At 36.5% G+C, this 20,598-nt stretch overlaps 1 protein-coding gene across 1 annotated transcript in view; it reads left to right on the top strand.

Annotated features, from left to right (window-relative positions):
- The window catches only part of LOC121383558 (trichohyalin-like), a 58,601-nt gene that overhangs the window by 22,318 nt on the left and 15,685 nt on the right, over positions 1-20,598 (top strand). Inside the window, exons 4-17 of the mRNA XM_041513645.1 lie at positions 76-160; positions 1,508-1,660; positions 2,094-2,183; positions 4,281-4,355; positions 5,471-5,554; positions 6,891-7,107; positions 8,824-8,972; positions 10,262-10,360; positions 11,274-11,415; positions 12,689-12,756; positions 14,552-14,661; positions 15,533-15,622; positions 16,375-16,498; positions 17,933-18,079. Of these exons, the coding sequence (XP_041369579.1) occupies positions 76-160; positions 1,508-1,660; positions 2,094-2,183; positions 4,281-4,355; positions 5,471-5,554; positions 6,891-7,107; positions 8,824-8,972; positions 10,262-10,360; positions 11,274-11,415; positions 12,689-12,756; positions 14,552-14,661; positions 15,533-15,622; positions 16,375-16,498; positions 17,933-18,079 (1,633 nt within the window). The remainder of the gene's footprint in view (positions 1-75; positions 161-1,507; positions 1,661-2,093; positions 2,184-4,280; positions 4,356-5,470; positions 5,555-6,890; positions 7,108-8,823; positions 8,973-10,261; positions 10,361-11,273; positions 11,416-12,688; positions 12,757-14,551; positions 14,662-15,532; positions 15,623-16,374; positions 16,499-17,932; positions 18,080-20,598) is intronic.

Here is a 20,598-nt window from a genome sequence, read left to right as displayed (position 1 = left end):
AAGAATCAAACAGTTGGCCAATATCTTTTTATTGTAACATCTCTATGTTACGCTGTTTTTGTTTGTTTACTACAGTGCTGGTTCTAATGGAGAAATGGTTGATCAAGACATGGACTTCATCATCAGTATGGAAAAAGATTTACAAGAAGAAAAAGAAACGGTTTGGATAAAATATATTCTATGTATTACATTTGTCAGATTTACGTATACAGTCAGATCCACTTTATTGCACATCAGTTTATAGCATAAATCACTTATTTGCATATTATTCGGCTGCACAGAACCTTTTAGCATTAAACCAATACAAATTTTATTTTTTAACACCAGTTAATTAGAAGTCCTTTCTTTTATTTTAAGGTTTTAACACCTTGTCCTGTACCCACATATCATGTCTGTCAAGGACACATGGATGACATATTTTTTTTTTTTTTTGGTGCTTATATTCACAAAAGATTCAAGTATGCTGACCTTGTCAAGACTCAACATTTATTTCATGATGCGAGAAGCAATGTTTGCTTAGAACAAAAGTTTTGATCTTGATGCAGATGCTACAAATTGAGAAGCGGTTTAGAGCACAGCTGTATTACAAATAGCAAAAGCCGCTTGTAACCCTGATAAATTATCAGAAAGCTTTTATTGTACATTTTGAGCAGCGGTTGTCTCGTGCACTCTGTTAGTGTCAATCCTCATGTGGCACACACCTCAGCTATCTAGAATGTCTGTTAAGCAAAGGATATATTGTGCTTTTAATTACATTAGAATAGCTTGCAATACATGTCTGAATATCTAGAACCTTTCAGGAGTTGTTATGATAACATTATGGTGCCAAAAAGGATCTGGCTGTACTTCAAACACACGCAAAGACAAGTGTGCCTGAATTAGTGGGACCTAAAGCATTGTCATTAGCTAGCACATATATAATGTACGGTAGTTATGATTGAATAGTAACTGTTAATTTCATGGCTTGGGTTAAAGGTCAGGTCTTTAATTTATGTTAGAGTGAAAAAGGTTTTAACCAAGAGTCTACCAGACCTCTACTAATGGTTATAAGAATTGTTTGTCACTTTTTGTGAAATTATCAATGTATAACAGTCACAAATTGTATAAAATTGTGAAGCGATTTTATACTAAATTTATGACTGTTATATCAATAAATTCACAAAAAATGTGCACAATTACAAACAATTACAAACAACACAACTTATTAGTTAAAAATATGCAGAAATCAGCACTCATGTCCTTTCCATGACCCGTTTTACGTAATGATATCCCTTTTGCTGTAATGACGTCATTTTCTTTTGCTGTAATGACGTCATTTTATTTTTGCTGTAATGATGTCATTTTCCTTTTGCTCTAATGACGTCATTTTCTGAGGTTTACCAAAGAATAACATTAAGATTTTTAATGACGTTGTCCAATCAGAATGGAGTAAATCATATAAAGGTAAGATATCACTGATATCATTTTAATTATTTTAAAACTTGGATGTAATATATTTATCTTTTAGCTGATGGTGACGACGCTGGACAATTTGTTGCGGAAACAAGTGGACAAGAAGAACATAAGTGAACAGTTCTACCAGATCTTTATGAAGAAGACCAAAGAAGATGTGAATGATCTGAGAAACATTGTCGACCGAGAGAAAGAAGAAGCTGAAGAGGTATAAATTTAACCTATAGTGAGAATTAATGCTGTGACTGTTGTTTGGATATAACTATCTTCAAGTACAAAAAAGTAACAAGGTGAGATAAATAGATATTACTTCTTTGATATTGGCAGCAGCATAAATTTTTGCATTAAAGTTTAAGGTTTAAATTTGGTGTTTGGATCAGTTTTCTCACAAACTAGATTTATAGGTCCTAAGTCATTGAAACTTGGTTTATAGTTGCAGGTATGAATGTTAATCACAGTGCATTGAAAAAGTTTATGGTAGGCGAGACATTTAAATCTGCAGAATTCCTGTTCAAAATGCATGATTCTATTTATGATTTAATTAAATCTCAGTACATTGTTTATTCAGTCATTATTAAGTAAGATACATGGTTTTTGATGTTGTGATTTGGGTTTTTAATTACTTATCTTTATCTTTTTAGAAACTGAGAAATGATCCCAAATTAAGTAAAGATCCCGAGAAGCTTGAAAGTGAACTGCAGAAGTTGCAGACTCTGGGAAACAACAAGCTGGTAAGGTTTTATTTTATAGATAATATCACCAGTGATTATTAAATAGTGTCGATGAAAGGCATGATTGCATAACTGTAGTATTTTATAGATAATATCACCAGTGATTATTAAATAGTGTCGATGAAAGGCATGATTGCATAACTGTAGTATTTTATAGATAATATCACCAGTGATTATTAAATAGTGTCGATGAAAGGCATGATTGCATAACTGTAGTATTTTATAGATAATATCACCAGTGATTATTAAATAGTGTCGATGAAAGGCATGATTGCATAACTGTAGTATTTTATAGATAATATCACCAGTGATTATTAAATAGTGTCGATGAAAGGCATGATTGCATAACTGTAGTATTTTATAGATAATATCACCAGTGATTATTAAATAGTGTCGATGAAAGGCATGATTGCATAACTGTAGTATTTTATAGATAATATCACCAGTGATTATTAAATAGTGTCGATGAAAGGCATGATTGCATAACTGTAGCATTTTATAGATAATATCACCAGTGATTATTAAATAGTGTCGATGAAAGGCATAATTGCATAACTGTAGTATTTTATAGATAATATCACCTGTGATTATTAAATAGTGTCGATGAAAGGCATGATTGCATAACTGTAGTATTTTATAGATAATATCACCAGTGATTATTAAATAGTGTCGATGAAAGGCATGATTGCATAACTGTAGTATTTTCAGTGTTGGAAAAGGTTTTTGGAATTTATCCTCCAACCACCGTTTCTGTTGACAGAATATGATGACGGATAAAGCAAAGTCATATCCTGCTACTAGCTGGATATGACTTTTAACATCACTCTTGTAATGTCACATGCATAGCTACATTACAAAATCGCTCATTTGACCTCTAGGTCATCATACAATGTGGCTGAAATAACAGAAATAATAGCTTTTCCCCTTAATTTTTATGGTCTGCAGGATAAAGATGATAAACTAGTTAATGACGTCTGATATCTGCTTTATCCTGTTCAGGCCGAATGAGAAATTCCACTTGGCAGAGCCTTGCAGAATTTCCCATTCTTACCACCACAGGATAAAGCAGATATCTGGCATCATTAACTAGTTATTCTCTATGAATTGCATTTTCTTTTTATACATAACCTGACCTCTGACAATTCCCTCCTAGTAGCTACCATGTGAATGGAACAAGATGCCTTTGGTTCATTGGTATAGTTTAACAGTTTGATTGGCTGTTAGGATGTTCAGGTGAGCCCATGCGACTAGGGCACAGTGACATAGGTTAAAACTCAAATTTAATATTCAATAACAGATTTATTATTTATTTTAATTTGTAAAGCACACACATTTCAATTCACCAAAGATTTGTCTTCTTTCGGCCAAAAGTGCATTCATGTACGTTTGGACCATCACTGAAAGTCAAGACCATTATTCTTATACTCCCACTTTGCCTTTTGTCATTGATATATTACATATAGTCATAAAAACAGGTGATGAAGCAAGCACAGTTTCACTGAATACCAGCTGTCTCGTTTATAACATTGTATTACTTCTGTAAGCAGACACTGATTATTCATTACTAAGAACAATATTTGGAGAATGTTTTGTATTTTTTATTTTCACTGTTTTAATTCATGCACATCATGAACATTATTTATCACTACTTTACTGATCAATATTGGGCATATTTTCATAAGCTATTGATGGTATCATGTAGTGGGTAATTGTTTAAAATATAATAAAAGTTTAAAGTTAAAGTTTTTTTTGTTTAACAACACCACTAGAGCACATTGATTTATTAATCATCGGCTATTGGATGTCAAACATTTGCTAATTCTGATATTTAGTCATACAGAGGAAACCCACTACATTTTCTATTGTTAGCAAGGTATCTTTTATATGCACCATCCCACAGACAGGATAGAACATACCAAAACCTTTGATATACCAGTCGTGGTGCACTGGCTGGTTCAAATATAATAAAACAAATTCTTAAAAGCAGGTGCCAGTTTCTGACACCACCATATATATATATAAGAGCACCTTTTTTAGTGATGGAATCAGCTTTATTTAAAAACAATAGAATTATATCATAATGTGTATCAATTTCAGGCCAAGTTACAGCGTGAACAGCGTGAGAAGATACGACAAGACCTTATAAGGACATCTGGCATGTCTGAGGCTGAGGTGAGCAATATTAAATTTATTGATATATCTCATTTCTGTTACACTCTTTCTGATTGGTTTCATTAAAGAGACATTCCTCAGTTTGCTGCATTGTAAGATGTTTTAGACTCATAAAATATTTCTATGATTAAACTTACATATTAACTATATTTTCTTGTTTAGAATATCAGTGTCTGTATATTCAATGTGTTTTTGGTCGTCTTAATATTTGTAAGAAGCCCAAAGTGGATTTTGTCTTCAAATAATTTTGTACGTATGAATTTTTTTTATTTTAGGAAATAAAATGAAATGTAACCTAGTACAAATATCAGAATGATCAGAAACCTGTTTAATATACAGTCACTAATATATTATGCAGAAAAATATATTTGATATGTAATTACAATTGTTAAAAAGTCTCTGTTAGTAGATAACACCTTAAATATTGCAGCAAACTCAGGAATGTCCCTTTAAAATAATAGAATATAATTAAATTTCCATTGCATTAATTACTGTTTAGATCTGTAGCAATGCAGATTTGATCATTTCTTGATGAATGTAAAAATTACATTGGAGAACGTCTCCTAAAATGACGTCACTTTATATTGCTGCTTTGTATTACTGAGTGTTATTGTTCTAAAACCAAAATAAGAGAAAGAATACACAATAAAATATGATATTGTTTGTGCTTTTATTAGTAAGTATGTTTTAAATTTAATTATAAGGATTGTCTATAATTTCTTTTAGGTCCATATGGGTATGAAAAAAAAGAAAAAAAAGACAGACTTTTGTGTGAACAGTTTCCGCAGATTCCCAGAGTTTTCACATTATTTTTTCTTTGTTTAACTTCATCTCTATTTGAAGCATAAAACTCTGATCAGATTCTTAAACAAGTATTATGCTTTTTTTGTTCATACCCCGATGAACCTAAAAGAAATAACAGACAATCCTTAAATATGAATGATTTAAATGTTTATATTACAGCATGCATTCCAGTGAAATGAGTCTTAGAAAGTATCTAACATTATCCCTGTTTTTTCTTATAGGTATAATTTAATGGTTTAATTCCTTTCATAACTGATTAATAACAGCAAATTAATACAAAATGCGAATGTATTGTTTTCTCTATATTACAGGCACAAGCTTTGATAGACAAGCTAATGAAAAACATGGCTGCCCTGGAGGAGAAACTCGGATCTGAACAGGCTCGACGGAGAAGAGTATGTATAGAGTGGAAATAGTGACATAGATAGTTGATGTCTGTAAATGTATATAAAAATATATAAAACAGTGAATGATTTATAGGATATTAAACAAGCTTCCATTTCATATCATGTTTATGTCTCAAGGGACATAAACATGATATGAAATGGTAGCGAGTTTAATATCCTATTTATTACCCATAATCACAATCTTAATTTATATCACTCAGCTCTTTTGGTTGACATTCTTGTACGGTTATAGTGCACCAATCGATGACATCACAAAGTGTTACATCCCACTTGGCATTCTAATGGGATGTATCACTTTGATATGTACCAAGATAGTTTTAACTATATGTCTATGCCGTTAAAAATAAAATAATGAAATTTTGAATTCAACAGTCAGAATTCAGTTTGAGAGTTTAGTTTTCTTACTGTAAATGTGACTCCATTATGATACAAGTGCCTGGTACGAGAATAACTGATTACGTAGCAGCTGATGAAAGATATTCATATTTACAAAATAGACTTAACTGCAACATTTGACAAATTTTGTTCACTAGCCATTGGGCATGGCAATAGTAGTTATTTATTAGCCCAACATTGAATATCAGTAGCCATGGGAGTGGGGCTACCATAATCTAGAAGCCCTGAACTTAACCATGATGCCATCAAGACCAGTTTCTTTAAAACTACGTAACTCACTCTTTAAGTTGACTTTGGTCTGTTCCCCTTGTAGCATCTAAAATTATGTAATGCTCATCAGTACATCCCTCCTTACTATCAATGTGATGTAATTTGACCAATAATGGATTTTCCATGAAATATCATGCGTACAATCGATGCTTTCTAATGTTGTAGAATCTTGAAGGAAGGCTGGCTCACTTGCTCCAGATGGTTGAGGACAAGCCCATCTAGAGCATTATGTAACTGTTAAATGGACCCTTTAACAACAATTTATTTCCATTTATCCTGCAACCACTGTTTCTACTGGTCAATTAATAATGGCTGATTAATGCAAAGTCATAAACATATGATTGCAGATTATGACTTTTGATGTCATGAATATGACATCACTGCATAGATATATTACAAAATCACTCATATGACTTCTAGGTCATCGTACAATGTAGTGGTAATAAAAAAAATAACAGTTTTTTTAACTTTAATTTTTATAGACAGCAGGATAAAAATAATAACTAGTTAATGATGTCAGATATCGGCTTTATCCAGTTCAGACCGAATGAGAAATTTCCCATTCTTACCGTAACAGAATAAAGCCAATATCCTATGACATTTACTAGTTACTCCTAAATAATTCCATGCGTACAGTCAGTGCTATTTAATGTTGTAGAATCTTGAAGAACGTCTTGCCCGCCGGCGCCAGATGGTTGAGTACAAGAAGCTGCTGGAGGACGCGGAGAACGAGGAAGTGAAGAACCGCGTCGTCACGCTCGACCAACTCCTCACGCAGCAGGTCGGCGAGGGCAAGGTCACTGAGAAGAACAAGGAGGAGATTCTCCACAAGTTCATCATACACATCAAACACTACAAGCAGAAGACCAAGGAAAGTAAGTTTTCCAGAGTTGTCTGTCCTGGGCTCTGGTTTCAAGCTGCCTCCAGGTGTATCCTGTCTTCTTGGTGTCCACCTGGAGGTCCTTTTGCCATGTGTTCTTTGGGCGGCCTTTTTTTCTTCTGCCTTATGGGTTCCATGTCAGAGCCTGCCTGATGATATTTGATGCTGGTTTCCGGAGCGTATGACCAATCCACCCCCATCGTCTCCTTCTAATCTCATCTCCAGCAGCCAGTTGGTGTGTTAGTAAGTATAGACCTTGCAGTTTGAATGGTGGTAATGACCTGTACAACACTACAAGCAGAAGGTGAAAGTCAGTAAGTATAGACCTTGCAGTTTGAATGGTGGTAATGACCTGTACAACACTACAAGCAGAAGGTGAAAGTCAGTAAGTATAGACTTGCAGTTTGAATGGTGGTGATGACATATACAACACTACAAACAGAAGATGAAAGTCAGTAAGTATAGAACTTGCAGTTTGAATGGTGGTAATGACATGTACCACACTACAAGCTGAAGATGAAAGTCAGTAAGTATAGACCTTGCAGTTTGAATGGTGGTAATGACCTGTACAACACTACAAGCAGAATGTGAAAGTCAGTAAGTATAGACCTTGCAGTTTGAATGGTGGTGATGACATATACAACACTACAAACAGAAGATGAAAGACAGTAAGTTTAGACCTTGCAGTTTGAATGGTGGTGATGACATATACAACACTACAAACAGAAGATGAAAGTCAGTAAGTATATTCCTCGCAGTTTGAATGGTGGTGATGACATGTACAACACTACAAACAGAAGATGAAAGTCAGTAAGTATAGACCTCGCAGTTTGAATGGTGGTGATGACATATACAACACTACAAACAGAAGATGAAAGACAGTAAGTTTAGAACTCGCAGTTTGAATGGTGGTAATGACATATACAACACTACAAACAGAAGATGAAAGTCAGTAAGTATAGACCTTGCAGTTTGAATGGTGGTAATGACCTGTACAACACTACAAGCAGAAGATGAAAGTCAGTAAGTATAGACCTTGCAGTTTAAATGGTGGTAATGACATGTACAACACTACAAACAAAAGATGAAAGTCAGTAAGTATAGAACTTGCAGTTTGAATAGTGGTAATGTCATGTACAGCACTACAAGCAGAAGATGAAAGTCAGTAAGTATAGACCGACACATGAAACACTACAAGCAGAAGATGAAAGACAGCGAGTATGTACCATGTAATCTGAGTAGTTCTAAGCTGTTCTTAGCAGACAGACAGAAACAGACCAACACTGGCATAGCCTAATTGCACCTCTCTTTTTTTTCTCACCATTTTTTACGTTTGCCCGTCTTCCCATAACAGGTGTAAATGACATTGGCCCTCACTCATTGTTAATGCCCCTCTCCCCTCAATATAAAATCCAGCCTATGCCCCGATTTTCAAACTGTCATAAGTTATGACATGCATTATAGTGATGCTATAGCTTATAACAGTTTTACAGTATTATATTGTTAAGATGGCTTCGAAAATATGTAACCTTTAGCTGTAGACAAACAGACAGAATGAAAGAAGACAGACAGACAGACAGACAGATATAAGCAAACAGACTGAGACGGATGCAGTGTTCTTGAACAATGAATGGATCTATGCACAAAAATGAATGTGTAAGAAATGAATTATATAAGTTCATATGTATTTAATAATTTTCTTTCATTACAGATTACACTAAAGAACGAGAAAGTATGTTGGAGAAACTCCGTCAGCGCAGGTTAAAGCGAATGCAGAAACTGCTAGACAAGCAAGCCAAGGAAAGAGCTATGCATCAGCAGTTGGCTACTCGGGGCACCAGTACTGGAGACTTTGTAAAGGTAGGTAACTCTTATTGACTTTATAACAGTTTTCCATGATTGCATTACTTTTAAAAACACATAGGTATAACTGTCATGAATTTTTGGAATGTTTTTCTGGATTTTCTTTTTAATGCTGAAAGACAGCTTTAAAATATTAAATATTTTTGCTATGTAAATTTGTGAAATATGAATTTTAACAAAATAATAATTCTGTAATGATGCTCTTGAACTCAAATTCATTAAATTGGTGAAGGTGATTTTCTTTTTATGTCGTAGATAACAAGTTGTTTGAAAAGTTAAAGTTTTATTTTCTTTAACAACATCATTAGAGCACATTGGCTATTGGTGTCAAACATTTTGTCATTTTGGACATATGTTGGAGGAAACCAGCTACATTTTCCCATTAGTAGCAAAAGATCCTTTATATGCTGCACCATCCCACTGACAGAATAGCACATATCAGGGCTTTGATACACCAGTCATAGTGCACAGGCTGAAATGAGAAATAACCCCTACAAGTTGTTTGTGCTTGAATGTTGTTAAAACATTCATTCATCCATTCCATTGAAGGTAGGATCTAGCTCAGTCAGTAGAACCCTAACCTGAGGGGTTTGGGTCATAGAATCGAACCCCCTCTTTGGATGATGTTCCATCCTAGTGCCCCATGACTGATATATCAAAAGCTGTGGTATGTGATGTCCTGCTTGTGGATGAGTGCATAATATACAAGATCCCTTGCTGCTAATGGAAAAACTAGCAGGTTTCCACTAAACCTATGTCAGAATTATCAAGTGATTATTAAAGCAATGTGCTTTAGTGGTGTCTTTAAACAAAACAAACTTTAACTTTTCCATTTAATGGATTCATCCATCTGTCCATTCCTCCCACCATCCATGCATCCATCCATTATTCATCCATTCATCCATCCATCCATCCATCCATCCATCCATCCATCCATCCATCCATCCATCCATCCATCCATCCATCCATCCATTCATCATTCATGCATCCATGCATCCATCCATGCATCCATCCATACATTTATCCATGCATCCATCCATGCATCCATTGATGCATGCATCCGTCCACCCATCCGTCCGTCCGTCCATCCGTCCATCCATTCATCCATCCATACATGCATGAATGCATCTATTCACCCAACCATCTATCCATCCATCCATCCATCCATGGTTCTGATGCTTTTAGAGATTTAATAACATAATTTCATCACACAAACGTGTTACCGAATTGAGTTGTGTGAATTTATTAGAACCAGATGAATTACAATGTCTTCCTGTGTGCTATAGGACTACCACGATCTGCTGGTTCGGCAGCATGTTGAGTTGGAAGAGGTCTCTACGGAACTGGATCAGTCTGAAGTGCAGGAGATGGATAAACTAATGAAGGTGAGGATACTGTACACGTTTTTTTTATTCAACTTAACCTGACCACAACCAAAGAAATAGTCCATTGTTCAGGGATGTGTGAGCTATGTGGAAACGTGTAAATGTGCTTTTCCATTTCGTCTTTAAAAAAAGAAAAAAAAAAAAGTAGTATTGCGTGATCGCAAGTAGTATTCATGCATAGTACATTCCCTTCACTGCGATTGGCCAGTTTTGTCCAATCCAGGATATGCCATTTGAAAGCCTTTGTTCGACTTGGGAAGAAAAAAGGTGAGCAGTAAGCTTTTTAGTTCCAGCCCCTCTCACATCCCTGATTGTTCCAGCCCCTCTCACATCCCTGATTGTTCGACAAATGGTTTTGAGAAAGCCACTAGCACACATACATGTAGAAGCTTTGGCTGCTGCCCTATGTATTATAATAATACAGCCGATAATTCCCATTCTGGAAGGTTCAAGCCAATGGGCTATTAGGATGTTTGAACCAGTCCATTGTAAAGGTGGGGGGGGGGGGGGGGGGATGCCATTGGTTAGAGGTCAGGTTAAGAATTTAATGTTCCCTAAATTGAGATTCTCATGAAGTTGAGACTACATATATTTGCATTAAACTTAGATAAATTTTTTCCAAATAATTGGAATATCTCTTGTCACCATGTGTCTTCATTTTTAAAATGTGTATATAGCTATTTTGAATTATGTTTGTATATATTCTATGAAGAACTCTACTCATCTTGTCACTGTAAATAACTATGGTACATATGCTGTCATTTGATGTCCGGAGTGTACTGAAATAAAGCTTCAAAGTCACTTTAAATGTTTGAGACTAATGGGGTGTTTTATAGCTAGTTCTGATTATTTTATTACTAGTTTTTAGTTATGCAGAATGCCATTTATTTTTAACTGTTCTGTATATTTTCAGGATCATCAGGAACAACTGAAGTCAGGTTTGAATGAGGAAGACAAAACGTTTATTCCTGAGATTCAGTCCCAGACAAACCTGAATGAACGAGAAGTAGAGCACATCATGGCACTTCACCACAAACATATACAGGCTTTGGATGGTGAGTACATGGCACTTCACTACAAACATATACAGGCTTTGGATGGTGAGTACATGACACTTCACAAACATATACAGGCTTTGGATGGTGAGTACATGGCACTTCATCACAAACATATACAGGCTTTGGATGGTGAGTACATGACACTTCACAAACATATACAGGCTTTGGATGGTGAGTACATGGCACTTCATCACAAACATATACAGGCTTTGGATGGTGAGTACATGACACTTCATCACAAACATATACAGGCTTTGGATGGTGAGTACATGACACTTCATCACAAACATATACAGGCTTTGGATGGTGAGTAAATAGCACTTCATCACAAACATATACAGGCTTTGGATGGTGAGTACATGACACTTCATCACAAACATATACAGGCTTTGGATGGTGAGTAAATAGCACTTCATCACAAACTTATACAGGCTTTGGATGGTGAGTACATGGCACTTCATCACAAACATATACAGGCTTTGGATGGTGAGTAAATAGCACTTCATCACAAACTTATACAGGCTTTGGATGGTGAGTACATGGCACTTCATCACAAACATATACAGGCTTTGGATGGTGAGTAAATAGCACTTCATCACAAACATATACAGGCTTTGGATGGTGAGTACATGACACTTCATCACAAACATATACAGGCTTTGAATGGTGAGTAAATAGCACTTCATCACAAACATATACAGGCTTTGGATGGTGAGTACATGTCACTTCATCACAAACATATACAGGCTTTGGATGGTGAGTACATGACACTTCATCACAAACATATACAAGCTTTGGATGGTGAGTACATGACGCTTCACGACAAACATATACAGGCTTTGGATGGTGAGTAAATAGCACTTCATCACAAACATATACAGGCTTTGGATGGTGAGTACATGACGCTTCAATACAAACATATTATACAGGTTTTGGATGGTGAGTTCTTTGAATGTATTTATAATGGATTTGTAATTGATCTAGATTAACACATAATAATAAGCACAATTAACTGAAGATTATCTGGGATGTTTAATTTAAAAAAACAAAAAATGTACTAGTCTATATACTACTGACAATAATCATTATGTACTACATACCATCAGTAAAAATAATTGTGTTTTCTACTTAGCTATATGCCATATACATGTGCCATAATAATATTAGTGTTTTATAGTCCACTATATACTATATATAATAAGTAAAAATAATTGTTTTCTTTACTGCAGTTAACCTATATATGATAAGTATTATTTGTGTATTTTATAAGTCCGCAAAGAAAATGAGAAACAGGCCATGTTGAACAAGTTACAAGACCGACTAAAACAACGATTACAGGTAAACATTACTTTATGTATTCACCAGGTCAGGTCAAGTCAGGTCAGGTCATAGGGCTTAACTTGCACATTCAGAGCAAGCTCTTTTAGTGCACACCTGTCATGGGCACAGGTGTCGGCCTTGGCTGGCTCCTCCATCCAGGTCAGAAAAGGGTTGGGGTGGGTGGGAGTAGGGACCGCCTGCGCTGACAGATGCAAGAGGGCACCAGCAGCCCGACCAGAGTCGATAACAGGTGGGGGGTGGGGGTGGTTTTGGTGCTATGGAATTTGAAATGTCTTGTAGGATTAATGCCAAAGGGGAAAAGGTGCACAATTTGAATGAAGGAAATTGTGTTCACCAGCCATATACGTTCTTTTATAGTTTGAAACTGGTACACTATAGCCAGTGGTGGATCTAAGGAGGCCCCCCCCCCCCCCACTAAATTTTGTGTCGGTTATATAATTAAATTCTTTTTTCTTTTTTTTTTACGTTGGAGAATCTGAGGAATCCCTTCGAGAATGTTTGTGACCTTATGCCACATGTCATTGGCACTCCCCCCCCCCCCCCCTCCCAATGGATTTTCTGGATCGGCCACTGATATGTTACAACACATTTATTTGAGTTTACAATTCCCACAAGCATTCCATCACAAATAATGCTGATACATTGTTATCCATTCATGTCACTGTTCTCATTGTAGTGATACTTGTGTGTGTAATTTATACTTTAATAGCAAAAACTCGGTCAAAATAAATGTGGTGGTGTTTTATTTCAAAATGTTTTGTTTAGAATAAGGTATCTGTCTTAACTTCCTTGACAGGTTGGCAACCTGAATGACTCAGCATTAGTTTGTTATTATGTGCAACAAGCAGTACAAATTGCTGCTTGGAATCTTTATTTGTTGCCTGCTCTAAACTAAAAGTTGCTGATGGGTTTTAATAGTCAACGTAAAATACCAACACAGTATGTTTTAGTTGGAAATGGTATCCACTTATACATGTAAGTCCAAATAGAAGATGTGTGGATAAGAAAAATTAAATTAAAATCAGAACAATCATGTATGATCCAAAATTGTACTTCCTGAAAAGTAAATTTACTGCCTATTTTTACTCCTGGCAGCAAACACATGCTGCCTTGAAAAATTTTAATATCTGACCGTGTGACTATGCTCGACATATTTAGAGCAAATACTTGCTGCTTGAAAATGTTTAGTATCTGATCCTGTGACTTTTCTCGACTTATTTAGAGCTTATTTCAAAGCAAAAATTGATAAACACTTTTGATGGGAAACTGCTCTTATGCAACTTTAAACATCTTTAGACAAAGTGGATAGTTTTAAGATGCAGTAAATAATATTGTGCAGTTTTAATGGAGCTGCTTTAAGCATGAAGGCTCTTACTTGTTAATGGCAGTTAATAGTCGATCCTGTCATTGGTGATAAACGTGACCACGTTTCTTGTCCAAAACATTATCTCAGAATAAACATATGCAATTTTCTTTCATCTGGTACAATTGTGTCAAGTAGCCTTATGCTTGAAACATGTATGGGGTACCTGTAAAACTAAATACTACAATTTTGTGTGAAACTAGGGTTGCTGTAAAAACATCCAGTTATATAAAAAAATAAGCCATGAAAGGTTCCACATCTGTTACTATTTTTAGAGAGGGGTTGTAGTACGGGTATTTATGGGTCATAGTTTGGTTGATATATTGCATATAATTGCATATAATATAGTGTTAACACATGTTAACATTGTCACCTATGGGGTTTTATTTGGTATAGTACAACCTATACGGCGTGTGTTTGTCGCTGTAGGCTATAGAAGTGCGTGAGCAGCAGGAGGCGGTGGAGATGGAGACGCTGGTCGAGCAGCAGACGTCGGTTCTTAACAAAGTCTTGGAGTCCAACATGGAACTCACAGACGAGTAAGAATTACAAGACAATTTCGGGGCCATTCATATAAACCACATGCTGGGGATGACGGTTATTATCAGAGTATATATAGTGAAACCTCTCAAGACCAAACCCTCTGTGAACCGGAATTCCCTCAAAACCGAACGTCTTAACAGAGTCCCTTTCTAAAAATCAGGACAGAACTTCACCTCTCTAAACCGGATCCCTCTTAAACCCGACATTTGTCTTGGTCCCATGGGTGTCTGGTTTAGAGGGGTTTCACTGTACTTCAGATATGAGAAAACCGTCTATAAAAATCAACATGTTTGAGTACTAGAGCTGCAACGAATACACCAAGTGGTGAATACGATACGTATCATGAATATAGGGTCTCAAATACGAATAAAAATATTCACGAATACCAATAATTACAGTGAATCTACCAATACTGTATTACTGACTTGCTGAATGAAACAACCCACTAGTTAGGGGCGAGACGTAGCCCAGTGGTAAAGCACTCGCTTGATGCACTGTCGGTCTAGGATTGATCCCTGTTGGTGTACCCATTGGGCTATTTCTCATTCCAGCCAGTGCTCTACAACTGGTGTAACAAAGTCCGTGGTATGTACTATACTGTCTGTGGGATGGTGCATATAAAAGATCCCTTGCTGTTAATTGAAAAGAGTAGCCCATGAAGGGGTAAATTTTTATGTAAAGTTGGGAGGTCAAATTAAGTAGCCTATTCATCAAAAAGAGAATATTTTACCTTTTTGTCAGTCCCTTCCCTTTAAAATATTTGTGGAAATCGCTTCCAAATATAGGCTTCCATTATTTCATGAACGTGTATATTTGTTGCCTGTGATCCTCATACCAAACATTCACTTAATATATTGTTTATTTCAGCGCTAAAGAAAGAGTTCTTCAAGAGCACCAGCGGAACATGCATGCTTTGTCCAACCAGCTTCAGAATAGCAAAATGAGGCAACAAAAAAGGTATGGAATACAATTAGTACCCACAGTAAAAAACTAAAAATTGTTCAAAAACCTCTTTTTTTCTATCGGCCTCGGTAGCATCGTAGTTAAGCCATGAGGCATAAGGCTGGGGTTGTACAGGGTTTACAGCCCTGTATCGGCTTCCACCCAGAATGAGTTTTAATGACTCAGTGGGTAGGTGTAAGACCATTACACCCTCTTCTCTCTCACTAACCACTAACAACTAACCCACTGTCCTGTACAGACAGCCCAGATAGCTGAGGTGTGTGCCCAGGACAGCATGCTTGAACCTTAATTGGATATAATCCCGAAAATAAGTTGAAATGAAATGAATTCTATCAATTATTTTTATATCCATGTATGAGTTATCCATGTTTATAAATTCTGTATTTATATGTGGTAAACTTTGACCATAATTGCATGTTGGTATACTGCTGGCTTAAAATGAATCACAGACATGTTTTCCGGATAGAAATTATTACAGATGCACAGGTATGGATTAAACTGCATGTAAGACCCCAACAGCTTAGAGATTAAACTGTAATACATACTGTACTCAGTTTAGAGATTAAGGTGTAAAACATCCACAACTTAGATATTAAACTGTGATACATGCACAGCTGTAATACAACAACAAGGTGTAGATTAAACAATGTAATACATTGACAGCTTAGCAATTAAACTACATTTAATACATCAATTGTGGCAATTAAAGGGTGATTAAACTGTATGCAATACATGTACATCCACAGCTTAGAGATTAAACTGAACCAAAGACGAGCAAGACTGGAGGAGCTGCGTCAAAAACAGGAGGAAATCAAGTTGACAAAACTGGTATCCAGTCAGAAAGAGCAGGAGAAGCAGGAACAGCAGCTGGTAGGCTTTTAATGTGTTTCTAATGTCCACCAAGCACAGAGAATAATTTCTCCCATCCCTAGCCATGCAAGACAGACCCATTCCATGATGTCAGCCCATATGGAATAAACCTGAGCCTCTTCCATTGTGAGGCGGACAGGACGTAGCCCAGTGGTAAAGTGTTCGCTTGATGTATGGTCGGTTTAGGATCGATTCCCATTGGTGGTCCCATTGGGCTACTTCTCGTTCCAGCCAGTGCTCCACAATTGGTGAAACAGGCTGTGGTATGTATTATCCTGTCTGTGGGATGGTGCATATAAAAGATCCCTTGTTGCTAATCAAAAAGAGTAGCTCATGAAGTGGCGACAGCGGGTTTCCTCTCTCTATATCTGTGTGCTCGTTAACCATATGTCCGACGACATATAACCGTAAATAAAATGTGTTGAGTGCACCGTTAAATAAAACATTTCCTTCCTTTCTTCCTTCCTTAAACACAGGTGTTTATACATTGTAAATATTTGTTGTTACACACATCTAAGACAAACGTAGATTTTGTAAATTTAGCTGATATATAAAGAATAACTGGTTACTGTCGTAATTAAGCTTAAGCTATCAGTTTTATCCTATGAAGGTTAGAATTCGACCGGAGCAGGATAAACCCAATATCTTAAGACAGTAACCAGTTATTTTATTTATCCTGTAATCCACATAAAAATTAAAAATTAATTAAATGAACTGTTTTATTTCATAACTTTATAGCTTTCCATAGTAGTATCTCCATACATGTATGTGTTGAATGCCTTATTACCTATAATATCCATACACCAAAACAAAATAGTTCTTAAATAACAACAATTTATTTCTTATTTTTGAATTAAAAATTGTCTGCAAAATGTTTTTACAAATCAAACTTATCAACTAAAAATAAAAGAAGAAGTAACTTTAAAAAATATAATATTAGTTTGTTGATCATAACTAGTTAAAAAAATAGTTCCGTCCCAGAAAACTATATTTTTGGTCTGTGACCGAAAATATAGAAATTTATCTGTAGTCTGTCCCACAGGAAACACCTTTTTTCATACTATGGAATTTACACAAATGTATTTATTTCTGAGCCGATTGATTTGTAAACTGCACACACAAATAGTATTTATTTGTTATTTCCAAAACAGTTTTACTTTTCTTCTTACGTCAAACTAAACTGAAATTATTTACAAAAAACATTTTAATAGAATGATGGGACAGACTATAGTTATCGTATCTTGACAATATATATAATAGTGATTGCAGGATATATTTTTCTTACATCCCTAGCCATGCAAGACAGGTGTATTCCATGACCTCAGCCCATGCAGAACAAATTATGTACCCTTGGGTGGAATAGCCCTGTCCCACTTGGGTACATATGAATGATTCTTTTAATGTTGATATATATGAGATGTGTTTTGCACCCAGGCGGCCCAGATTGCGGCGGAGGAGGAGAAGTTGGAGCATGCGAGACAGACGGCGCTGGCGGAACAGAGGAAACTGCTGGCTCTGGAGACCGAGGAGGCGCTCCGACTGCAGGACGTGGAGATTGGCAAGCTCATTGGGCGGCTACAGGTATTCCACTGAATCAGGTCTATGCAGTAGCAGATCCAGGGGGGTCCAGGGTTCCGACCCCCTCCCCCTTTTTGAAAACCGACCATAACCTTTATGGGGAAATGTGATTATATTAACTGTTCTGTGTAAAAGGAGAGATCAGTCATCACATTTTGACCCCCCCCCTCCCCCCCTTTTTTCAGAAATCCTGCATCCGCGCCTGCTATGTACACATGTATTCCTTCAACAACTAGGGTGGGATTTAGTTCAGTCGCAACTAGGGCGGGATTTAGTTCAGTCGCAACTAGGGCGGGATTTAGTTCAGTCGCAACTAGGGCGGGATTTAGTTCAGTCGCAACTAGGGCGGGATTTAGTTCAGTCGCAACTAGGGCGGGATTTAGTTCAGTCGCAACTAGGGCGGGATTTAGTTCAGTCGCAACTAGGGCGGGATTTAGCTCAGTCAGTCGCAACTAGGGCGGGATTTAGCTCAGTCGCAACTAGGGCGGGATTTAGCTCAGTCGCAACTAGGGCGGGATTTAGTTCAGTCGCAACTAGGGCGGGATTTAGCTCAGTCGCAACTAGGGCGGGATTTAGTTCAGGCGGGATTTAGTTCAGTCGCAACTAGGGCGGGATTTAATTCAGTCGCAACTAGGGCGGGATTTAGCTCAGTCGCAACTAGGGCGGGATTTAGTTCAGTCGCAACTAGGGCGGGATTTAGTTCAGTCGCAACTAGGGCGGGATTTAGTTCAGTCGCAACTAGGGCGGGATTTAGCTCAGTCGCAACTAGGGTGGGATTTAGTTCAGTCGCAACTAGGGCGGGATTTAGTTCAGTCGGTTGAGCACTCACCTGAGGTGTTTGTGTCGCAGGATCGACCGATTATGGTTTTTTTTCAACTGATTAGGTTTTTTTCTCGTCCCAACCAATGCACCACAACTGGTCAAAGGCCGTGGTGTGTGCTTTCCTATCTGTGGGAAAGTGCATAGGCCTATAAAAGATCCCTTGCTGCGTTAGAAAAATGTGGCTGGTTTCCTATGTTGACTATGAGTCAGAATTACCAAATGTTTGACATCCAATAGCTGATGATTAATTAATCAGTGTGTTCTAGTGGTGTCGTTAAACAAAACAAACTTTACTTTTCCTTCAACAACTGCAGTCTCACGGTAGGGATGGGGAGTGAAAGCGATAGCTCATCTTAAAGGGACAGACCCTAGTTTTTAAACACTAAGGCATATGTTTCACTATTAGAGCCATTTATGATAACAGAAATCAAACATTACTTATATTTTATTGTTGAGAGTATCCATTTACATACAACCACAGTGTTTCTGGTCATTCTGGTGTTTCTAATACCACAAAATGCATTTTTCATATTTTTAAAAAGGCACATGCATCTAAGAAGTAACAGTTATGGAGTCGAATTTTAGTCTATTTTAACAGTATTTCACCATTTCAAAGTCACAGACTCTTGTTTTATTCTCTTGTAATGTTATCATAATGTGTTACAGGTTTGTAACTGTAACCAAACTTAGTGTCCATTTTTACGGGTTGACACTAGGGTCCGTGCCTTTAAACGGTGAGGTGTGAATAATTCAGTAATTACACAAGCAAGAATTGATTGTACCAGCAGGAATTCATGGTTCTTTGAAGTCTGATTATCTTCATTTCAAAAGTACATCTTGAAAAAAGAATTGTAACATTCAATACTGTGTAATACTCTAATGCTACTTACTCTGTAGGATGCAACTGTACAGTCGTTAGTTGAGAAGTTTCTCTCAGAACTACTACAAATCATTACAACAAGTCGTGCAGTGAGAACACCCCGTTAACTAAATGTTTGGACATACATCAGAAATGTCTGTTGTATGAAAGTGGCTTTGTTTTTCCCACTTTAAAATACATTTTTTGTATTTACATTGTTTATGTGGAATTGTTTTACCTGACAAACAGGAAGGATGGGGTCTAAGTCTGCATGTTGTTCAGTTTGAATGACACACCATTCCTAGCAGTAGCAGAACATACTATGGCAATATTTGAATTTAGATCTGCAGAGGTGGATCTAGGGGGCCCCCAAAATTTTGCAACAGATACAATTTTATTATATATTAATTTTTTTTTTTTTACGATCCCCATCCAAACCTCCCCCAAAGTTCCCTTGGCATTCCGCCTCATGTCATTGGGGTCCTCCCTAAATTGATTTTCTGGATCCACCACTGATCTGTAGCTAATTTGAATTGAAGTTAAGGCCCCAATCTCACTTCCTCAACTTATAAAAAAAACACAATTTACAACACAAACACAAAGTTCTATAATCATAGCCAAATGATGGTGTGTTTTTCTGGGGTTTTTTTTTTTGGGGGGGGGGGGTTAAAATCAATAGTAATTGCCCACCATTTTTTGTCTAATTTAAAGCTATATAGGTCAATAGCATTTGTACATTGCAATTGTTAAACATAACAAAGAAAGGGTAGTCAAGAATAATATACCTAGCATGGATAAAACAAAACTGAATAATCTATTCTAAATGCTTTTATATTAAAAA

Source organism: Gigantopelta aegis, chromosome 10 (assembly GCF_016097555.1).
Source record: "Gigantopelta aegis isolate Gae_Host chromosome 10, Gae_host_genome, whole genome shotgun sequence".
Taxonomy (NCBI): domain Eukaryota; kingdom Metazoa; phylum Mollusca; class Gastropoda; order Neomphalida; family Peltospiridae; genus Gigantopelta; species Gigantopelta aegis.
The sequence above is the reverse complement of the archived record's forward strand: the minus strand, read 5'-3'. Positions and strand labels throughout refer to the sequence as shown.